The sequence below is a fragment of the Ornithorhynchus anatinus genome, chromosome 3 (genome assembly GCF_004115215.2).
Source record: "Ornithorhynchus anatinus isolate Pmale09 chromosome 3, mOrnAna1.pri.v4, whole genome shotgun sequence".
In the NCBI taxonomy this organism is placed as follows: Eukaryota; Metazoa; Chordata; class Mammalia; order Monotremata; family Ornithorhynchidae; genus Ornithorhynchus; species Ornithorhynchus anatinus.
Genome location: NC_041730.1, coordinates 93,915,550 through 93,935,446, shown reverse-complemented (window position 1 = coordinate 93,935,446; position 19,897 = coordinate 93,915,550). Strand labels below are relative to the sequence as shown.

General features: G+C 42.6%; 1 protein-coding gene across 5 annotated transcripts in view; it reads left to right on the top strand.

The window, feature by feature from the left end:
* The window catches only part of NIPBL (NIPBL cohesin loading factor), a 273,195-nt gene that overhangs the window by 163,254 nt on the left and 90,044 nt on the right, over positions 1-19,897 (top strand). For 4 of the 5 annotated variants that reach the window (XM_029060956.2, XM_029060958.2, XM_029060959.2 and 1 more), the window contains one exon: positions 4,080-5,732. The exons of the other annotated variant lie outside the window; for it this stretch is intronic. In XM_029060956.2, the coding sequence (XP_028916789.1) occupies positions 4,080-5,732 (1,653 nt within the window). The remainder of the gene's footprint in view (positions 1-4,079; positions 5,733-19,897) is intronic. 5 annotated transcript variants of the gene reach the window in all.

Genomic DNA, 19,897 nt, shown 5'->3' with positions numbered 1-19,897 from the left:
TGTGACCTTGGGCAAGTCACTTAACTTCTCTTTGCCTCAGTTACCTCATCTGGAAAATGGGGAATGAGACTGTGAGCCTCACTTGGGACAGCCTGATTTCTTGTATCTACCCCAGGGTTTAGAACACTTAACAAATGCCATTTATTATCATTATTATTATTTTCAGTTACAGTTTCTGGTAGACTCTATGTGAGTCACAATGTCAATTTGTTTCTATCTTTTTTTCCTCTTATGTATTTTTAGAATTTCTTTAAATATGTTGGACCTTATTTCTTTTCAGACATGAGCATCTGGAGGGATAGTTTATGATGTAACAAACTGGTAATCATCTAAGCTTGTTGTCAGGTTCACCCCATATTTACTCACATAATTGTCCCACCCTGATTCTTGAGGAGAAGTTACAGATTATTTTTGTACTACATAATTGTAAGCAGTAACTGGGAGAAGTAGGAGCAGAAGGGTGAGAAAAACAATGAAGCAGGTATGGGGAGTTATTTCATTGAGTGCCAACTGGTAAGCAACACTCTGGGGAGTGGACTAGAAATAAAAGACAGACTTTCAAGGGCCCTCTTACCTTCCTCTTGCTTTTCCCTTCCTTTCCTCCTTTTCTCTTCTTCTCCTCCCCTCACTGCTAAATGTAATTATCTTATGATCTGCATAATAGCTCCACACATATTGAACGTTACAAAAATCATGCCAAAGTGGGGCAATTATGCAGGTAAATACAGTTATCTAGCCTAGTAGCTAATCCTGTGTTCTCAGTTGCTGCTAGAGGAGGGGATGTCCATCACTAACTTAAGTTTGATTGTAAAGTAATGAAGACTGACAGGAACTCTCAAACAGGCAAAACTAACACGAAGAGATCCAAAACCTCCTTGAAGACGTATGTGGAATCAAAATCAGATAGGTTAAAGCAAGGTCCATTCATTCCTAGGTTCATTGAAGTGATGCTGCTATACTTGGGGAGATTTGACATAATTTTGTCTGGTCATTAAGATTTTGACTATATGGTTTTTGGAAAAAATGTTAGTGATCACCAGCCTCACGCTTGCCCTACTGGTTTACTCTCTGGTATTTGTAAAAAAAAAAAAAAAAAAAAAAAAAACCAAAAAAAACCCCACCAAAAAACAAAACCAATAATTCTATTTGAACTAAGATACCTGTGAAGGACCCTTTCTATGTCCTATGAAAAGATATACACAGAAATGATACTGGTAACTAACTACACAACGTGCTGGCATCTTAAAAAATAATAGAACTTTTATTTGAGAATAATTTCTTGGAGAATAAACTAGTTGAATTTCCATTTTAATAAGAAGGAGAATACGGTAGGTTATCAGTTTTAAATCTCAGGACATAGTATGATAGTTGGAAAGACAACCCTTCAAAATCTGGTAATTTTGTCCCTTTTTTTATTTTAAGTTTCTATTTGCTAGTGGTGCGTCTGCATTTATTTAACTAGACAGTGAACTACAAAACCGAGGGACAGTTTTAAGCTGCTGCATTTTCTGTCCCAAGTACCATGCACAGTTAAAAATGTGAAAGTACCCTAGAAAAAGTCAGATACCTCTCCAGAGTTGGGTAGAATAGGAGATCACTATCTTCATAGTAGAAGTTGTATATATTGAATCCACTCATTTGGTTTTTTTTCCACTTTAATGTCGTAGGGACTGGGAAGGTAGCAGTGAAGGTATATAAAATATAGTCACTTGGACAGAGATCTTGCAAAAATTAGCTAAACTAAAGCAACAGTAAAGATCGACACCCGCAGGGGTCAGGGAGATCAGAATAAGAGTCTGTTAGAAGCACACAGGAGGACCAATTCTCCTCAGCGTTCTTGGGCATCGGGCAAGACCTTTGCTGGCAGCCGCATGAAGAGGGCTTTGATGGAGTTGGCCAGACCAGACTGTCAGCCTTCCTCAGGCTTTCCAGCTCGGGTAGAGATGGCCACTGCTGGGGCTTCTTCATATTTCAGACTTCCATCCCCTTAAGCCCTCAGGCCTAGGTCATGAAATGCGGAGGGGTCACTAGAACAGCCTTTAACCTGACTACTCTAAATCATCTGATTGGATCCGGTCAGAAAAGCAGTACGTTTTCTTGGTCCAGCCTCTAGAGCTATGCCCTTGGTCCAGGGTCTTTCTCATCCAGTTTATTTCTCATCTCCGGAGGACTAAGGGAATGAGTTTTGCAGGCAAGTAACGTTACTGTGGAGATCTTGGCCAAGATCATTTTAAAGTGAATTTTGTGTTGGAGGAATCATTACATGGGAAAAGGATACTGAAAAGAAAAGTCATTATTTCTCTGCTTTTTTGATTCATGTAGCAGTACCTTCTAGAATGGAAAGAAAAAGTACCTACCTAGCTGCTGTTCCAAAAGAAAACACTCCCCAGGAGTATGAATTTTCTCATGCCTCAGTTGAGCCTATTATTTTGCCTAGCTCTTTTCAAATGGTGCTACGTATTCTGTTTTTTAACGTTTTTATTTAGGGATGTCACCGACGCTTACTGGGGAAGCTTATTGGGTAAATGACACCTAAAATATTGTTGTGTTTCTAAATAGATAGTAACTGATTGTGTAAAATCACAGAAGTAATGACCAGTACAGTACATTTAAAATTTCCTGTTTTCCACTGTCATTTAAATTGACACTAACAGGTGGGATGGACTACTACTTGCTGTTTTCCTGAATGGAGGATATTCGAGCTTTGCTTTTAAAAATAATATCCTCTGTTAATAGATCTCATCAAAATCTGTAATATTAAAAAGAGATGATTACTGCGAAGTACTGATGTTTGGCAAAAATTCATAGGTCTGTACTGAAAGCTGTTTTTTTATTTGGTTTCTTTACCATATCGACAGAGGTAAAATTTCTAAATGTCCACTTCTTTTTTTTATTGTTTTTAACGATTGGACAGTTCAATTTCCTAATGGGGAGGAGTGTGATGTTCTAATTTTAAAAACTAAAAGCCCTAATTCAGGAATTTAGTAAACAAGCTTGGTCTTTCATTAATGAATCAAAACCGTAAGTTCTGAAGTGTAGCTATTGCAAGTAAAGGAATGTGAATTCTGCTTTCTAAAAAGAAATTATTGCCTTTCTCTTTCCAAGTCATTCATTGACACTATTGACTTTAGATATGCACAAGAGCAATCTCCCAAACAGAAACTTGCGTAAAAATGTCATCCTGATCAATAAGGGCTCTAAGACAAATAGACCCTTTGAGATGAGCAGAATTTAAGTTTCTTCGTAGGTTCTTTTTTTCCTGTGGGTGATGTTGACTATAATGATTTTTATCTCACACTATTAAGTCATACATTGCCGTGAATTAATAAAGAAAATGCTAAGTCTTGGGCAGAGAGTATTGAAATACATATGTTCACTTCCCCTCTTTTCCTGCCCTAAATAGCATAATTTAATTTTTGGGTTCATATGGGCTATGTCTCACGTTTTAAAAATGTTAAAGATTTGGAGTCTCGGCAGACATAGGGGTTTTTGTGACATTCTTCTCAAACGAAGTTAAATGAACAACCGTGATTAATGAAGATATGACTGGCAATCCGAAAGAGCACAGTTGTCATCGTTGTCTCCTGACAAGGTTGTTGGTTCGCCTCAGCAATGTATGATTTTAACGTCTGCTAATGTTGCAGGATGTAAACTTATATTCTCTGGAAATTCCGTTTGATTTTTAAAATTTAATTTGAGAAGAGTGCTTATCGTATCTCTTATCGGAGTGGATGCTTTTCCTTAGTTTTGGGATCGCTTTCTGTTGATCTCAAATCCTCCCAGAAATGTGAGAGAAACTACCAGGTATTCTATTTCCTTCTATCTGTGGGGCGAAACCGATTTGATGTATGAGCCGAGGCGGTGTGTTGGTAGACCCTATCAGTGCGTGTGTATATATAGTTAAGCATCCGTTCATTGAAAGTTGTTTTATGCTTCTTCGTTAGAAGCAGATGAAGCCTCGACTCTATGAAATCTGTGTGTCGGTGGGATGTGCATGCCCGTCATATTTTTAAGAGTGTTGATGAGGTTTGAGTGCGTGTGGCTAGTAGTGATCTTGTGTATTTATCTTTCAATTGCAGATAAACCTTTGAAAAAGAGAAAACAAGATTCTTACCCACAGGAGGCTGGGGGTGCTACTGGAGCTAATAGACCAGCTTCTCAGGAGACAGGTTCCACAGGAAATGGGTCAAGGCCAGCATTGATGGTTAGCATTGATCTTCAGCAGGCAGGACGCGCGGACTCTCAGGCATCTGTAACTCAGGAACCAGACACCATGAAAAAGCTTGAAGAAATCAAACAGTGTAATGATGGATCTGTGGTTCTTCTTCAAGACGATGCTGTCGGTGTTCTTAAACCTAAACCTGAAAACCATCCTGAGACCCCTAGGAAAAAGGCCGATTCTGAGGGCTCAAAGACCGAAACGAAGCAGCACGAGAGCAGGTCGGCGGAAGCAAAACCAAATGAAAACAGATTGGTAGAAATGAAACCAAATGAAAGCAGGTTAATAGAAGCTAAAAATGAGAGCAGGACGGTGGAAACGAAACAAAACGACAGCCGAACTGTGGAAACAAAGCCAAACGAGAGCAGGACGGTGGAGACAAAACCCAACGAGAGCAGGACGGTGGAGACGAAGCAGAATGAAAACAAGCAAAATAACGGCAAGCAGGAAATATCCAAGCCGAGGCCAGAAACCCCGAAGCAAAAGGGTGAAGGCCGGCCAGAAACCCCGAAGCAGAGGGGTGAAGGACGGCCGGAGACCCCGAAGCAGAGGGGTGAGGGGCGGCCAGAAACCCCAAAGCAGAAGGGCGACGGGCGGCCAGAAACCCCAAAGCAGAAGGGCGATAGCCGGCCCGAAACCCCCAAACACAAGCATGACAACCGGAGGGATTCTGGCAAGCCGTCTGCAGAAAAGAAACTGGAAATATCAAAACACAAACAGGATTCAAAATCTGAGCCTTCCAGGGTGAAATCCGAGCGATCCGAAACGATTAAACAGAGACCAGATGGGCGATCTCTTCCTGAGGCGTTGAGGCGTGACCACGATAGTAAACCGAAGGCAGAAGAGAGAGGCGAAGCGGAGAGGCATAGGGGAGACCCGTCCCGAATGAGAAGACCCGAAACCTTGCGATCCTCAAACAGAAGCGAACACGACTCTAAACATGGCATTAAATCGGAGGGTTCAAAGATGGATAAACTAGAGAGAAAACATAGGCATGAGTCAGGAGAGTCAAGGGAAAGAATCTCTTCTACCGGGGAACAGAAATCGCGACCCGATAGCCCTCGCATTAAGCAGGAGGGCAAAGGAGATCCCAGTAAATCAAGACCTGATAAACCGGGTTTTAAATCCCCAAACAGTAAAGATGACCGAAGGACAGACGGTAACAAGGGCAAATTAGACAGTAGTAAACCGCACCCTGACAATAAGGCAGAGTTTCCCAGCTATTTGTTGGGTGGCAGGTCTGGTGCATTAAAACATTTTGTCATTCCAAAAATCAAGCGGGATAAAGATGGGAATGTTACTCAGGAGACAAGGAAGATGGAGATTAAGGGGGAGCAGAAAGACAAAGTCGAAAAGATTGGCCTTGTAGAAGACTTAAATAAAGGAGCTAAACCTGTAGTTGTTCTGCAGAAGCTGTCTTTGGATGATGTTCAAAAATTCATTAAAGATAGAGAGGACAAATCAAGAAGCTCTCTTAAAGCTAGCAAGAATAAGCCATCCAAATCAAATAAAGGTAAGAGATTTTTTTTCTACTACTGTCGTTTGTGTTGCTCTTGAAGTTTTCAGTGTAATCAAAAGAGAAGCAACTAAACAGCGTGAGAATACTTATTTGCTTGGCAGAGGATTGCTTGAGCGTGCTGACTAAATTGCGTTATTCGGAGTAAAATCCGAGGTTTAAATAGACATCCTCCTAAACTCGACCGCGGTGAACGGGACATGTGAAGTTGTTCGTTTCTGTTGCTCTGTGTTTCAGCCTGAATGTTTAATCCCCGGCTAAATCGCATCCAGTTTCACAAGCGTAGTGTTTTGACTGTAAATCTTGGCTTTGAAATTTGAATGGTATTGTATAATGTGTTGAATTACATGGTACCGTATATACCTCTGTCAACCCCAGAAAACCCCACTTATTTTGAAAAGGGTAGTCCGGTCAACAGTTAGGGGGTTGTCGCGCTGGCCGCGTAGACGTGTGGATTGTTGGATTTGGGGCACCGTCTCAATACGGCTCTAGACGAGCTGCAGAGAAAGATAGTTGATGTGAAGGAGTAAAAAATAGCTACTGTAGCTCTGGTTTGGAAGTTCCCGGTGCTTCTGTTGTCTTACGGTCGACTGAGTGCTGCAAAAGAGTTGTTTACGGTGTTGAAAATGAAAGCAAGATGTCTTCTGAGGTCATACTGATTTCACTCTTTAAAAGAGCGCATTTGAAAACAAAAATAGCAGTTGTGTAAAGCCAACAAATTTTTGACGTTGTTACTAGGGGGTGATGAGGAATAACTTAAAACTGGCTCAAGTTGACTAAAGTAACAGTAGTTTTCTATTTGAAGGACGCCTTAATATCGCATGTCTACAATGTATCCCTTTTGAAGACACCGTTTCCTCCTAAAATTACAGATTTCTTTCTTGCATCTTGCATTTATTGTTAGGGGAGTCTGATTTTTACAAGTGCTAAAGTCATTTTGGCATTCTGAATAACTTTTCAGTGTATTTACTGCTACGGTTTTCTTGCGGAAATATTAAGCTTTCAGGGGAAAGCACCTCAGGTTTACTCAATTCCGAAGCATGAGACTCTCTGTTAATTTTTAGTGTGAGTTTTATGTTTATGAGCTGGTACTCAAGTACTAATATACTAACGAGCTGGTACTAACGTTGATGTGACCGCATAGACTGGCCGAAGAACATTATCCCCTAGAGATTTTCGGGTTACCGTAAGGGTGAGGCCCGTGTGTGAACTTTAGGGGATGTAACTTATCACCTTGATGCTTAATGCCACCATCAAGAAGTTGTGGCTCAGTGGAAAGAGCACGGGCTTTGGAGTCGGAGGTCATGGGTTCGAATCCTGGCTCTGCCACTTGTCAGCTGTGTGACCGTGGGCAAGTCATTTCACTTCTCTGTGTCTGTTACCTCATCTGTAAAATGGGGATGAAGACTGTGAGCCCCACGGTGGACAACCTGATTCCCTTGTGTCTACCCCAGCGTTTAGAACAGTGCTCTGCACATAGTAAGCGCTTAACAAATACCAACATCGTTATTATTATTATTGTGTTCCGACCGTATAGCAGGTAGTGGTGTCAAAACCGTATCCAACCCTCCCAGTTCCTCCTTAACTCCGCTGTGCATCTCTCTTTCTCTCACCCTCCCTCCCATTTTCCTGTCTTCATACGTTCTCCACCTCCTCCTCAACTCGTCCCGGCCTACTGCCGGAAGGGGCAGTAAAAGATGAATACTCTTATCGGTGCACGAGTGATGGTCACATCATTTTTTTTCATTTCCCTTGCCTGTGGACCCATTTTGTAGGTACCGTTGGGAGTACTTTAGTTGACTTGAAACGGATGTACAAATGCATTTTTAAAAAGTAATTAGGATGTTCAGCCTAGGTGGTGAGCTTCTGTTATCTAGATCTCATAAATCGTTCTGCATTCAGAGTCACACCTGCTAGAGAAGCAGCGTGGCTCGGTGGAAAGAGCCCGGGCTTGGGAGTCAGAGGTCATGGGTTTGAATCCCAGCTCTGCCACTTGTCAGCTGTGTGACTGTGGGCAAGTCACTTCACTTCTCTGGTCCTCAGTTACCTCATTTGTAAAATGGGGATTAAGAGTGTGAGCCTCATGTGGGACAACCTGATTACCCTGTATCCACTCCAGCACTTAGAACAGTGCTCTGCACATAGTAAGCGCTTAACAAATACCAGCATTATTATTATATTTGAAGGGGAAAGATCCGGACACCAGGAATGAGGAGTTTGCCGACTTGATATTCTGAAATCTCCTAGCACCTCTGTAAAGTGTCGTGGAGTACCTAGAGCTCTATATATCCAGCGAAACCTCAGTAAATACTTGATAAGGCGTGTGACTTTTGACCGAAAAAAATTCAGACTAGATGAAGTTTTACGGGCAGTTTATTAGAAGTCACATTTGGCCATCATTCACCAATAAAGTAAGGTATTTTCGAAATCTACCTCGGTAGATATCGGGTAAAAATCGGTTAGCAAATATAATGTACTCTGTTTGGAGTGTCCCCGGCTAGGTTTTGAGTAGGTTAACCGGGTAAACTAGTCTATTCTTGGGTTCTCGTTCTTGCCTCAGTGCTCAGTACAGTGTGTCACATGGCAAGTCCTTTATGAATACCACTGTTGTTATTATTGTCCCGAGGCTAAACCGATGGGGGGTAAATAGGTCATCGAATCTTGGATTGTAGGGGATTTCAAGGACCGCAGTGGTCATACTTATTGTTTAGGCCAGTTCCTTTAAAGTAGTCCGAGTTTGGTGGGTTGATCCTGTATGGTCCTATGTTGCATTGACGTACCTCTTAGGCAGCTTGTTGGTCAGTCAAGCCATGATATATAGCCCTTAATGTGCTAAGCCTTGTACTAGGCACTTGGGAAAGCGCAGAAGAGAAGCTAGACGCCATTCTTGCGATGGAGGAACTTTTCACACCCCATTTAATTTCTGCACCCAGTAAGCGCTCTGTAAATGATTGAAGGAATGACGCATTAAAAGTTCTCTCTGGAAATGAGGAAGTAACGTTTCTTCCTCGCACCATCCCAGAGATGCATTTTTCCGGGGCTTATAACCCGATTACCCATTCGAATCGCCATCCTTTCTTCCGTAATCTCGCGGAAGGAGTGAAAGAGAGCGGTGTTGTAGACAGCACAGAGTTAGCCTTCCACTTCCCATGGCAGTACTCTCTCTTGGCTCACTTCTGAAGAGATGCCATAATCTTAGATTAAATCATCTCCCTCTCCTCCATAAAAAGACAGCACAACAATCAGAGGATACAGTGACACACTCATGGTCCTAAGAAGAGTAATGGTCTAAATTCTATTTATAGGCCTGTCACTGGTTTATCGAGTGAGTCACTGAAGTCGGTGCTAATTTCTGCGCTGTCCCCGAGCAGAAAAGTAAGACTACCTTGAGCAGTTATTGAAGATTAGTTTAGAGTTTTGAGCTTTTGCCCCATTATTGATAAGAATCTGTCGGTTCTTAATGGCTCCTTAGCGCCTGCCCTTTCTATGCTTTTCCAGCCCATTCCCCCTCCTGCCCTTCTTGACCCCTTAGAAGCCTCTCTGCTCTGTTAATTTTACTCTTGAGTTGTTGCTTAAGGACAAACTCACTTAAGGTTATTCTTCCTCACTTAACTCATTATTTTCAGGAAGGCATAGTTCCCAACTATCCTGGAAAATTACCACAGTTTGAACGCACGCTATCATGTACCTGAAGATAATTTGAGAATTTTGTTATATGCATTTCTCCTCAGACAGCGCTATGGGTCTGTCACGACTCGACAGCGTAAGACAACAACAACAATATTTATATATGTATTTGTCCATCCACATGTTCCAGAGATAATTTTCTGTTGCTTATCTTGATTCTTCATTTTGTGGTCTCGAAATACATAGTGATGTTGTTTCTGGTGTTAGTCTAAAAACTATTTATTATATGCCCCAAAAAGCAAAGCCAATATTGTCTTATAACTTTCTGAGCGAACGTGAGCTGGGTGAGCCTTGTTGAAGCACCTCAATTTTCGGTTTCTTTTTCTAATACTTTGAATTTTTATAGTGCTTTTGTTCTTCCAAAACACTTCTTACATTACTTTTAATTTGTGTTACATTTACTGCGTGCTTATTGTGTGCTAAACGCTAGGGGAAATGTGTGGTTATCAGATTGGATGTAGTCCTTAATCCCACAGACCGTACAGTTTTATCCCCAGTTTACAGACGAGGAACTGAGGCCCAGAGAGGATGACTGTCCAAGTTCACACAGACAGACCAGAAACTAGAACTTGGGTATCCTGAGTCCAGTCCTGTGGTCTTTCCACTAGGCCACACTGCCTTGGCCACAGCGATGATGATGGTGGTGTTCTATAGGAGAAGTATTCATAAATACTTAGGTGGGCCTCATGCAAAGGGTATTTATTTTGGAAGTGGATATTTCTTCTCCACTTCCTCCCCCCACCTATGATTTCAGACTCTTAGGGGAGTATCTAGTGCTTTAGAGCAGTGTATTCAAAATGATCGTAACGGCGAGAAGCAGCATGGCATTGTGGAAAGAGTACAGGCCTGGGAACCAGAGGACCTGGGTTCTGTTCTTGACCACTTGCCTTCCGTGTGACCTTGGCCAAGTCACTGAATAGCCTCAGACTCCTTTTTCTGTAAAATGGGGATTCACTAGTTCTTCCTCCGCGAACCCCATGTGGCGCAGGGACTGGGGCTGACCTGATTAATTTGTATCCGTCCCAGTGCTCAGTACAGTGTTTGACGCATAGTAAGTACTTAACAAGAGCCATTATTATTATAATTACCATGCAATAAACAGTTTCTTAGTCTGAAAGATAACACACTGTCCCAACTGCCCAGTTTAGTATTGGTAGCAAAATTAGGTGCAAGGGAAACGGGTCCATCGAGCAAGTGAAAAGTCAGGGAAAAGTGCATTATCTAGATATCTGACAGAAAAAAATGAACGAAATGCTTAAGGTTCTCCCCTCCCTGTGAATGGCTTAGCCACCCTTGCTTGTCTTCTAAACTCTTAGCACCGCCTCTAGACTGTAAACTCGTGGTGGGCAGGGAACGTTCCTCTTTATTGGTATATTTTACTCTCCCAAGTGCCTAGTACAGTGCTTTGCACACAGTAAGTGCTCAGTAAATATGATTGAATATAGACCTAATAATAAAAAGACTAGGAACGACGAGATCCAGTACTATTTAAACTCTGTCAGGCTAATGTAGGTTGCGAGCCAAAAATTCCAACAAAACACTGGGCATCATTAAAAAGAAGTATAGAAAGCCGAAGGAGGAAAAAAAAGCATAATTCTACTGTTTTATAAAACCACTGTAAACAGACACCTGTCATGCTGTCCGCAATTCTCCCCATCACCATCGCTACCCTCCACGGGTAAGCTCGTTGTGGGCAGGGAATTTGTCTATTGTTATATTGTACTCTCCCCAGCGCTTAGTACAGTGCTCTGCACACTATAAGCCCTCAGTAAATACGACTGACTGACTGACTCGTACTCGTGTCTTACAAACTAGTTTAGGAGAAGGAATGGACGGAAGGGTGAACCAAGTTATCCAGGCAATATAGCAGATAGTAGTGTAGTTTATTAGCCTAGGCTAAAGAGATCAACATAAGCCACTTAACTCTAATAGTAATAATAATGTTGGTATTTGTTAAGCGCTTACTATGTGCCGAGGAGTGTTCTAAGCGCTGGGGGAGGTACAGGGTAATCAGGTTGCCCCACGTGAGGCTCACAGTCTTAAACCCATTTTAGAGATGAGGCAGTCTCTGTACCCCATGGGGCTCAGAGTTTAAGAGGGATGGAGAACGGGTACTAGAGAGGCAGGCCAATCTGCTTCTAACCCAAATCTCTTTCTTGCTCTGCCCAAACCCTTCTCCCCAGGACTCAAAGCACTTTCAAATGCCACTCTGGTCCATGCAGATCGTCACCATAAAGCCAAAGATGTATTAAAAGATGGGACTGCTGGCCTCACCAGTATGCGTATTAGTGCCCACAACCTTGAATTCCACAATTCCCAGATGCAGGCTGAGAAGTGACGTGATTAAAGTTCAGATCATGAAGGTTACAGGCCAGGGACTCACCGAATTATGATTCACCAAAACCCACAGCACTGGGACCCTGGAGCAGAAGATTGCAGGATGAGGTGCTCAAGGGGAAATATAGAGTTCTTTCCTCAACTCCCTAAGAAGAGAAGCAACGTGGCTCAGTGGAAAGAGCCCGGGCTTGGGAGTCAGAGGTCATGGGTTCAGATCCCAACTCTGCCACTTGTCAGCTGTGTGACTGTGGGCAAGTCACTTAACTTCTCTGTGCCTCAGTTACCTCATCTGTAAAATGGGGGTTAAGACTGCGAGCCTCATGTGGGACAACCTGATGACCCTGTATCTACCCCAGCGCTTAGAACAGTGCTCTGTACATAGTAAGCGCTTAACAAATACCAACATTATTATTATTAAGTTACAGTTCCAAACTGAATAACATAAGACTAAGGATACCTTTTTATTTATTTTAATAGGTGCCTATAATGTCTTCAGTTTAGGCCCGTTTCTGTATCAGATATGAGAGGACATTGGTGATTCTCAATTAATTTGCACGAAGTTCTGTCTAACTTGTATTGGTGAAATGAGTGTACAAAAAGGCAGTGTAATTTCTTTTGGACTTATCTAATAAAGAAATTTCCTAGTATAATAGCAGCTTTAAAAAAAACACTTTGATAATGCTGCTTTACATCAAGGAAGGAAAAATCACTCCTGTATTACCGATATTTAAGCACCATGAAGCAAACCATGATGTTATAACTTAGTGAAAGAGTATATTTGTATACTGACCTGTTTTGTTATTCAGTTTTCATTTTTCTGAAGCATGAAAATAAGAGTAGTGAGACAGTATCTCATCAAATTATTGGATATTCCAAAGAAGATAATGTGGAATAAGTACTAATCCACGCCAAATAGGAAGTTACTTTTCCTTAAAGACACAGATAATGCTAATGCACTCTGTCAGCATGAGCCAGATTTTATATACGACGATACAACAGAGTTTTGGTCTTTGAAACTGTGGATGTTTTGCGTGTATCGTGGGGTGTGTTTTCCAATAAACCTAAGTAGTATAAATTGGGATGCATTCCAGAACCCTTGGAAAAATATGACATTCATTTGTATGCCACATACTGTTACATAAGAAATCACTTAAGCTGTTATTTGGTCTTTTTAAAAGTTGTCCAAAGCACTCAGTGAAGAGTTGTGCTCTGATATTAGTCTTCGAAAGAGGCTGCAGAAGTAGAAGCTTGTTTGGTTGGACTCTGATGGTGTTTTTTTTCAACTTCAGTGAAAAGTGTGTCCAAATAGGGTGACACTCCCGCCGCCTGCTTGGCTTCGTAAAGTACTTTGTTGCAGGCAAGTGCCTTCCGAACATCCGCACACCTTTGAACTTCTCTCTCCAGGGTTGGCTTCAATCCATTTTCGGATCCACCTGCTGCTTTGATCGAAGACCTCTTTACCCTAAAGTCTTAGCTGATATGGGGAGGACTGGATCTTCTTCATCTGTTTCTGCATCATGCAGTGATGCACTGGGTGTTGTTGAAGTTCGATGTGGTCTCACATTGGTACCACATTGGGTAGTGATTGCTCTGAATGAGATGCAAGAAACTCAACATATCATCCACCTCTAAATGAAAGTGCTTCCCCCAATTCTACATCTTCTCTGTTTTTTTTCCCTCTGGAGTCTTGTCTGAGCCTTGAAAATCCGATTCAAACAGTGGGCAGATCTTCTTCCACTATTCATTCATTCACTGTTGATGGCTTGCTCACTGCCCAGGTGAAGAAGAAGCAGGGTGGGTTTTCTTGTGATCTTCAGCATCAGGGCAGTCAGACTTTTGTGTAGGCATCATAGGCCTGGGAGTCAGAAGGACCTGGGTTCTAATACCGGCTCCGCCCCTTGTCTGCTGTGTAACCTTGATCAAGTCACTTCACTTCTCTGTGCCTCAGTTCCCTCATCTGGGGATTAAGACTGCGGGACGGGGATTGTGTCCAACCTGATTACTATGTACATACCCCAGTGCTTAGTGCTTGACACATAGCAAGCACTTAATAAATGCCATCATTACTATTATTATTACTTGTTAATTGCCCTACCTTTTTAGCACAATTTTGGAACGCAAAGATTGGGAAGGAGCTATTAGATGACATCGTATACGTCTAGCAGTAAGGGAACAGGAGAATTGAGGGGAGAAGAGGGAGAGAAGGAGGAGAAAGGTAAGAGGGTATACTCCATATCTTTTAACTTCTTTATACTCTTCCAAGGGCAGCATACAAATAAGCACTCAAAGAATTAATTCCACTCTATCTCCTCTTCCTGGAGTTTACATATCTAGTGAAGGAACTCCATCCCTGGGGTCAGCTGCAACCTAGGATTTTCGGGAACTGGTGTGATAAAGTTCACTTTTAAAGGTCTTCAACTTTCCCCTCCCAGCATTTCCTGAAATATTTTGCACGTAAGCTCTTCTTTATCAGGCCAAAGACTTGATTTTTCCAGGGTATAAGCAGGATGGGGAAGAGTAATTCATCTCCAGGGCAAGTTGCTTTCTTTGGTGAAGGTTGGACTGCCGCCGGCATCACCTTGTCCAGCGTGGCTCAGTGGGAAGCAGCGTGGCTCAGTGGAAAAGAGCCTGGGCTTCGGAGTCAGAGGTCATGAGTTCGACTCCCGGCTCTGCCACTTGTCAGCTGGGTGACTGTGGGCAAGTCACTTAACTTCTCTGTGCCTCGGTTACCTCATCTGTAAAATGGGGATTAACTGTGAGCCCCACGTGGAACAACCTGATTCTCCTATGTCTACCCCAGCGCTTAGAACAGTGTTCTGCACATAGTAAGCGCTTAACAAATACCAACATTATTATTGTCCAGTTGTCAGTTGAAGATCTTCCCCAGTGACTTTTCAGTTTCCTCAGTGTCTCTTCATACTACGCTGAGTTAATTGTGGAAGTTGGTAACTACCCCATAGTATTAAGCCTGGTGTCTCTCATAGATGCCACAACTTTAACAGCAAAGACCTGTGTTCTGACTTTATTTGTGGATGATTGTTTGTTTGGCCTAGGGTTTATTTACGATTCGATGCTGTTTCTGGGTGGGCATTTATCTTCCAGGAAGTTTGCCCCATTTCTTGCCAGTTGTATTAGTACGTGTTAGAATTAGTAGTATTTATTGAGTCCCTGTTGTGTGCTGAACATTGGAGAGTAGCATAGAGTTAACCAGCTACTTCCCCCAAGGAGTTTACAATTTAGCAGAGAGACACTAAATTACAGAGAGGAGGAAGTGAAAGGGTGGAGTACAGTGTGTACCATAAGTGCTCTGAATTGTTGGTGGTGCGAAAGTGTTGACAAGGGAATGTAGGGGTTAGAAAGTCGGGAGATAACGTGGCTTAGTTAAAAGAGCCCAGGGCTGGCAGTCAGAGGATCAGGGTTCTAATCCCAGCTCTGCCCTGTAGCTGCTATGTGACCCTGGGCAAGTCACTTCACTTTTCTGTGCCTCAGTTCCCTCATCTGCAGAATGGGGATTCAATACCTTTTCTTCCTCCTACTTACACTGTAAGCCTCACGTGGGACCTGATGATAGCATATCCACCCCAGCGCTTAGTACGGTGCTTGGCACGTGGTAAGCGCTTACCATTAACAAATTCCACAGTGGCTTTTATTAATTATTAATTGTGCAAGGCCTCCCGGAGAAGATGTGATAGCAGAAGGGCTTTGAAGACGGGAAGAACTGTAGTCTGCAGACGTGAAATGGGAGGGAGTTCCAGGCAGGGGAGAGAGGGTTAGAAAGTGGTCAGTGGCTGAGGAGATGTGCACGGACAGGCTTAGGTTAGCCTGAGTGGAAAGAAGAGTAAGAGTAGCAGGGAGAGAGCCGGCTGAATGCCTTAAAACCAAATGTGAGTATTGTCTGTCGGATGTGAAGAGGAATAGGCAACCATCGGAAGTTTTTAAGGAACGGGGAGACGTCTGCAGAACGTCCTTTTAGACAGATGGTCAACTGAGTGATATGTAAACTGGAAGGGAAGAGCCACTTTCAGTTTGGTAGCCCTTAAAGAGTTCCAGACCCAAGGGGTTCTGCTTTTCTTGATGCTCATCCACAATTTCTGCATTGTGGTACGGTGTTTCCCGTTAATAAAATGCATCAATCTGATTCTTGTTTTCCAATGGCCATGGCAGGGCAGTGATTCTGAAGCTTGTTGCTGATACCTTTTTCTCCACCAGAGAGGCTAGCAATTTTAATACATGTGGGCCTATTACCGAATGACGTACCGCTGAGCTTAAAATTGGCAGGAGATGCATACCTTCTACCGAAGTTTCACGTACTTTTCCTACAAGATTTTTGTATGAAGTAAGGACCCAAAAGCGTGATTTTGGCTGTGGCCTGATCATAACTTCCTAAGGGTGCTGCGTTTTATTATCTTCGGTCATGAATCTGGATGAGTTTATCTTTGTAATCAAGACTAACGTAGCACTATTATAATGCTTCGGATTAGGCTCTGGGGCTCCAGAAACGTTGCTTCGTGCCCTCCTTCAGTTTGGTATACAACAATGACTTGGATTTGTTAGGTGTCGCTCGTCATCAACCCACGAACCATCTCATGTAGGCTTGAGCTGTCTTGAAAGTGGCCACTAGATCTATGGAGGGATTTCCCCAGAAACCCGATTTATAAAGTTTGTTGACCCTTTTTTATGGAATCTGCCCTTAGAAGGAGATAAAGATCCAACTCTGTACAAATAGAAAAGCGATGGCATTAAGTTGGGCAGTAACCCTCCCAGCAGGTGAGGTGATGCCAATTCATAGATCTTTCATTTGATCAGCGTAATTCTCCATCATCTTATGTTCTGGTTCTTTTTCTATTCCTTTACTCTTAGGAAGCCATAGTATTAAATTTCAAAGGTCTTTTCAATTTGATGCGATTCGATGCTGTTTCCGGGAGGCATTTATCTTCCAGGAAGTTTCCCCCATGGCTTAAGGTATCTTGAAGATCATTACCAGCTCATAATGAAGTTACTTTTTGTCATTCTGTTTCCAGGCTTTATCTTCAACAAATAGTAGCCTTAATGACTTTTAAAGATTTCCTCCAAGTGGGAAAATTACCAACAGTCAGACCCTTATTGCATCAACCAGAGTGGCCATTGAGTGACTAAGATAAGATGTCATTTTTCAGATTTAGTGGAGAGCAATCTTGTAATAGTCCTTTCGTCTCCAGTGATTTTTATATGGCCGATGTCATGCCTCCAGGACTGACAGACTCATTTACATCTCGGATGTGTTTCCTAGTGGTCATTTTTTGGTCAGACATCATTGCTTCTATTGTTCCCCCTTTTCAGTAGGTATTCTACAGATAGTCTTGGGAAGAGTGTCCCAGAATTTTGTTTCTCTGTGCCCTTTGAGCTCATCTTTAAGGTGTATTCGCCTTAGTCCATGAACCCACTTGATGTTTAAGCTTCAAGAAGATAATCATGGGACTTCCTTGCCAGAGTTGTTCGGTGACCCTCTCCTAGTTGGTCACAGGGCTTTGTTTTAATGTGGTGGGTTGCTTTTTTCAGTAGAACTGGAGGCTATTCTCTTGGCAGTGTTGATATTTCTGCGATAACTTGAGGCCTTCTCGGGGTTAGTCTCACAAATTTTTCTTGATTTTTTTTTTTTAATTGAGACTTCGTAGGCAATAATAGTGAAATGAACACAACTCCAGCAGTTCTACCATGTTCTGACTATTTATTAGCAGTCACCATTTTCAGGTTGAAGCACTGATGAAAGAGGTCTGAATCTCTTAAGTTATTTAGCTTTAATTGCATATTGTCTAGCTTGTACTGTGGCACTAAGTTGAAGTGGACCTTATCGGTTTGGGTGAAAACCTAGTAATCGTCAGTTCGAGGTATAACTGTCGTTCTGTGGCCGTTTTGTTCTTGGGTTTATATGCTGATGCTGCCAGCAGGATTCCAAGAGTTGTCTTGATGCCTTCTGGTGGAACGGGCTACGTTTTTTTGGAGTATTAATGTCCCGCGTCTTGAGCAGACAGGATATATCTGGACTTGCCTTTTCTCGTTCTTTCCGGGCTGGTGGCTCTAATGCAGAGTTTTGAATCTTTTCGAATTCTGGCAGTGATGGTTACTGAGAAGAAAAACGTGAATGATCAGTACACCCGAAAGGGCATGCTTTATATTGGCAAGCTTTCTTTCTTTTAATATGTGTGTGTGTGTGTGTGTGTTTCGTGGTATTTGTTCAGTACTTCTTAGGTGCTAGGCACTGCCCTAAGGGATGGGGTAGGTACAGGTTGGACACTGTCCATGTCCCACATATTAATCGCCATCTTACAGAGGAGGTAACTGAGGCACAGGGAAGTTAAATGACTTGCCCAAGGTCATACAACAGACAAGTGGCAGGGGATTAGAACCCACGTCCTTCTGATCCCAGGTCTGTGCTCTAACCACTAGGCATTGCTTCTTCTAGTGATAAAACCATGTTGTTCCTGTACTCATTTAATAAGTATAATCCTTGATTCCTCTTCTTTTATTCTGTTGGTGAGTTCATTTTTGATGATAAAACCAACTCCATAAAGCTAGTACCCGTCGTCCTATTTATCTCACTAACTAGATTTTGCAGCAAATGAAAATTCAATTGCATGGGATTTCAGAGCAAAATTATCATGTAGAAGTTTGAGTATTAGATTTTAGGATTGTTTCTGAGGATTGCGTTATTTCAGATCCCAAACTTCATCGTCACCGATGGTATTCATCGAATGCTTATTTTGTGCCGAGCACTGTACTGAGCATTTGGGAGAGTACAATACAACAGAATTGGCAGGCACATTCCCTGCCCACAACGAGCAAACAGCCTAGAGGATTTAGTGGCGGGCCGTCGATTTGTTTGACCACCAAAATTGATTTCCCCTAGCCATGGTTATCCAGCTAAATTGCCTTCATTGAAAGGATCGTGGATCACGTATTTCATTGTGCAGCTTCCATTGCATTATCAGCCTCATATCATGGTTGGTACAGCAGGATTTTATTCCAGTGGTGAGAAAACCAAAATGATTAATTGCCACAAAGCTGTGTGTCTCAACAGCCATTGGGATTCTATCCTTCTACTTCTTGTGCATACCAGGGATTTGTCTGTTTGCTTTGTCATGCCTTATTTGCCAGTGTTACCCCGGTTATTTTGAAGTTTCCTTTCTCCGAAAGACACTCCAGTATGTCTTACCTGTGGACAGACACTATGCCCGTGTAGGTTTTTCAGAATCCAGGAGGCTAAAACATTGTGGGATTTTTCCAGTAATTTTGGCCTTTTTTTTTTCCCCAATAATCTTTTGGCATGAACCAACCAGGCATTCAGTCACTGATAGTCTTGAGATGTTGCTCCTGATAGAATTAGGTTGATAAGACAAATTCTCCTGCTACCTTACCACGTTATATTAAACTACATGTTACAAACAGGGCGACATTCCAATGTTCGTGCTTTCCGAAAGCAGTTTTAAATTGAGCCCACCGGAACAGTTCCCCAATAACTCTAACCTATACACGTGTAGTCAGATTTCATTTGGGGCCATTCCAAGTCCCCCTTTTCTCCCATCCTCCTTCCCTATAATAATAATAGGGTTACTACTTCTTAAATGCTCTCAGGTGCAAAGCACTGCATTAAGCATTAAGGTGATGTCTTCTTTGAGGTCAGGGATTGTGCCTTCTGACCCTATTTACATACCTGAGCCCTTGGTAAAATGCTTTGCACACAACGGTGGATTGATCGATTGAGAGTGTACAGTAAAGTTAGTAGATATACCCCCTACCCTCCAAGAGCTTACAGTCTAGTGAGGGGGACAGATACTAAAATAATTGACAAAAAGGAGGGCATAACTGAGCATTAGGTTCTGAAGTGCTGCCACAATGGATGGGGAGAAGGAAGTGCCCCAATTCTTAGGCCATGTGGAAAGCTAAAGTGGCAGGAGGGGAGTAATGAGGACGGGGAGGTGAGAGATGAATCGGGGAGGGCGTCCTGGAGGTGATGCGATTTCAGAAGGGCTTTGGAGAGGGGAAAGCGACTCCCTGCCAGATGTGGGGGGGAGGGAGTTCAAGGAAGGAGAGAGGGTGGGAGCAAGAGGTCTGCGGTCGGAGAGATGACAGCCAGACACGAGGAGTCAGTCGGCTTGAGA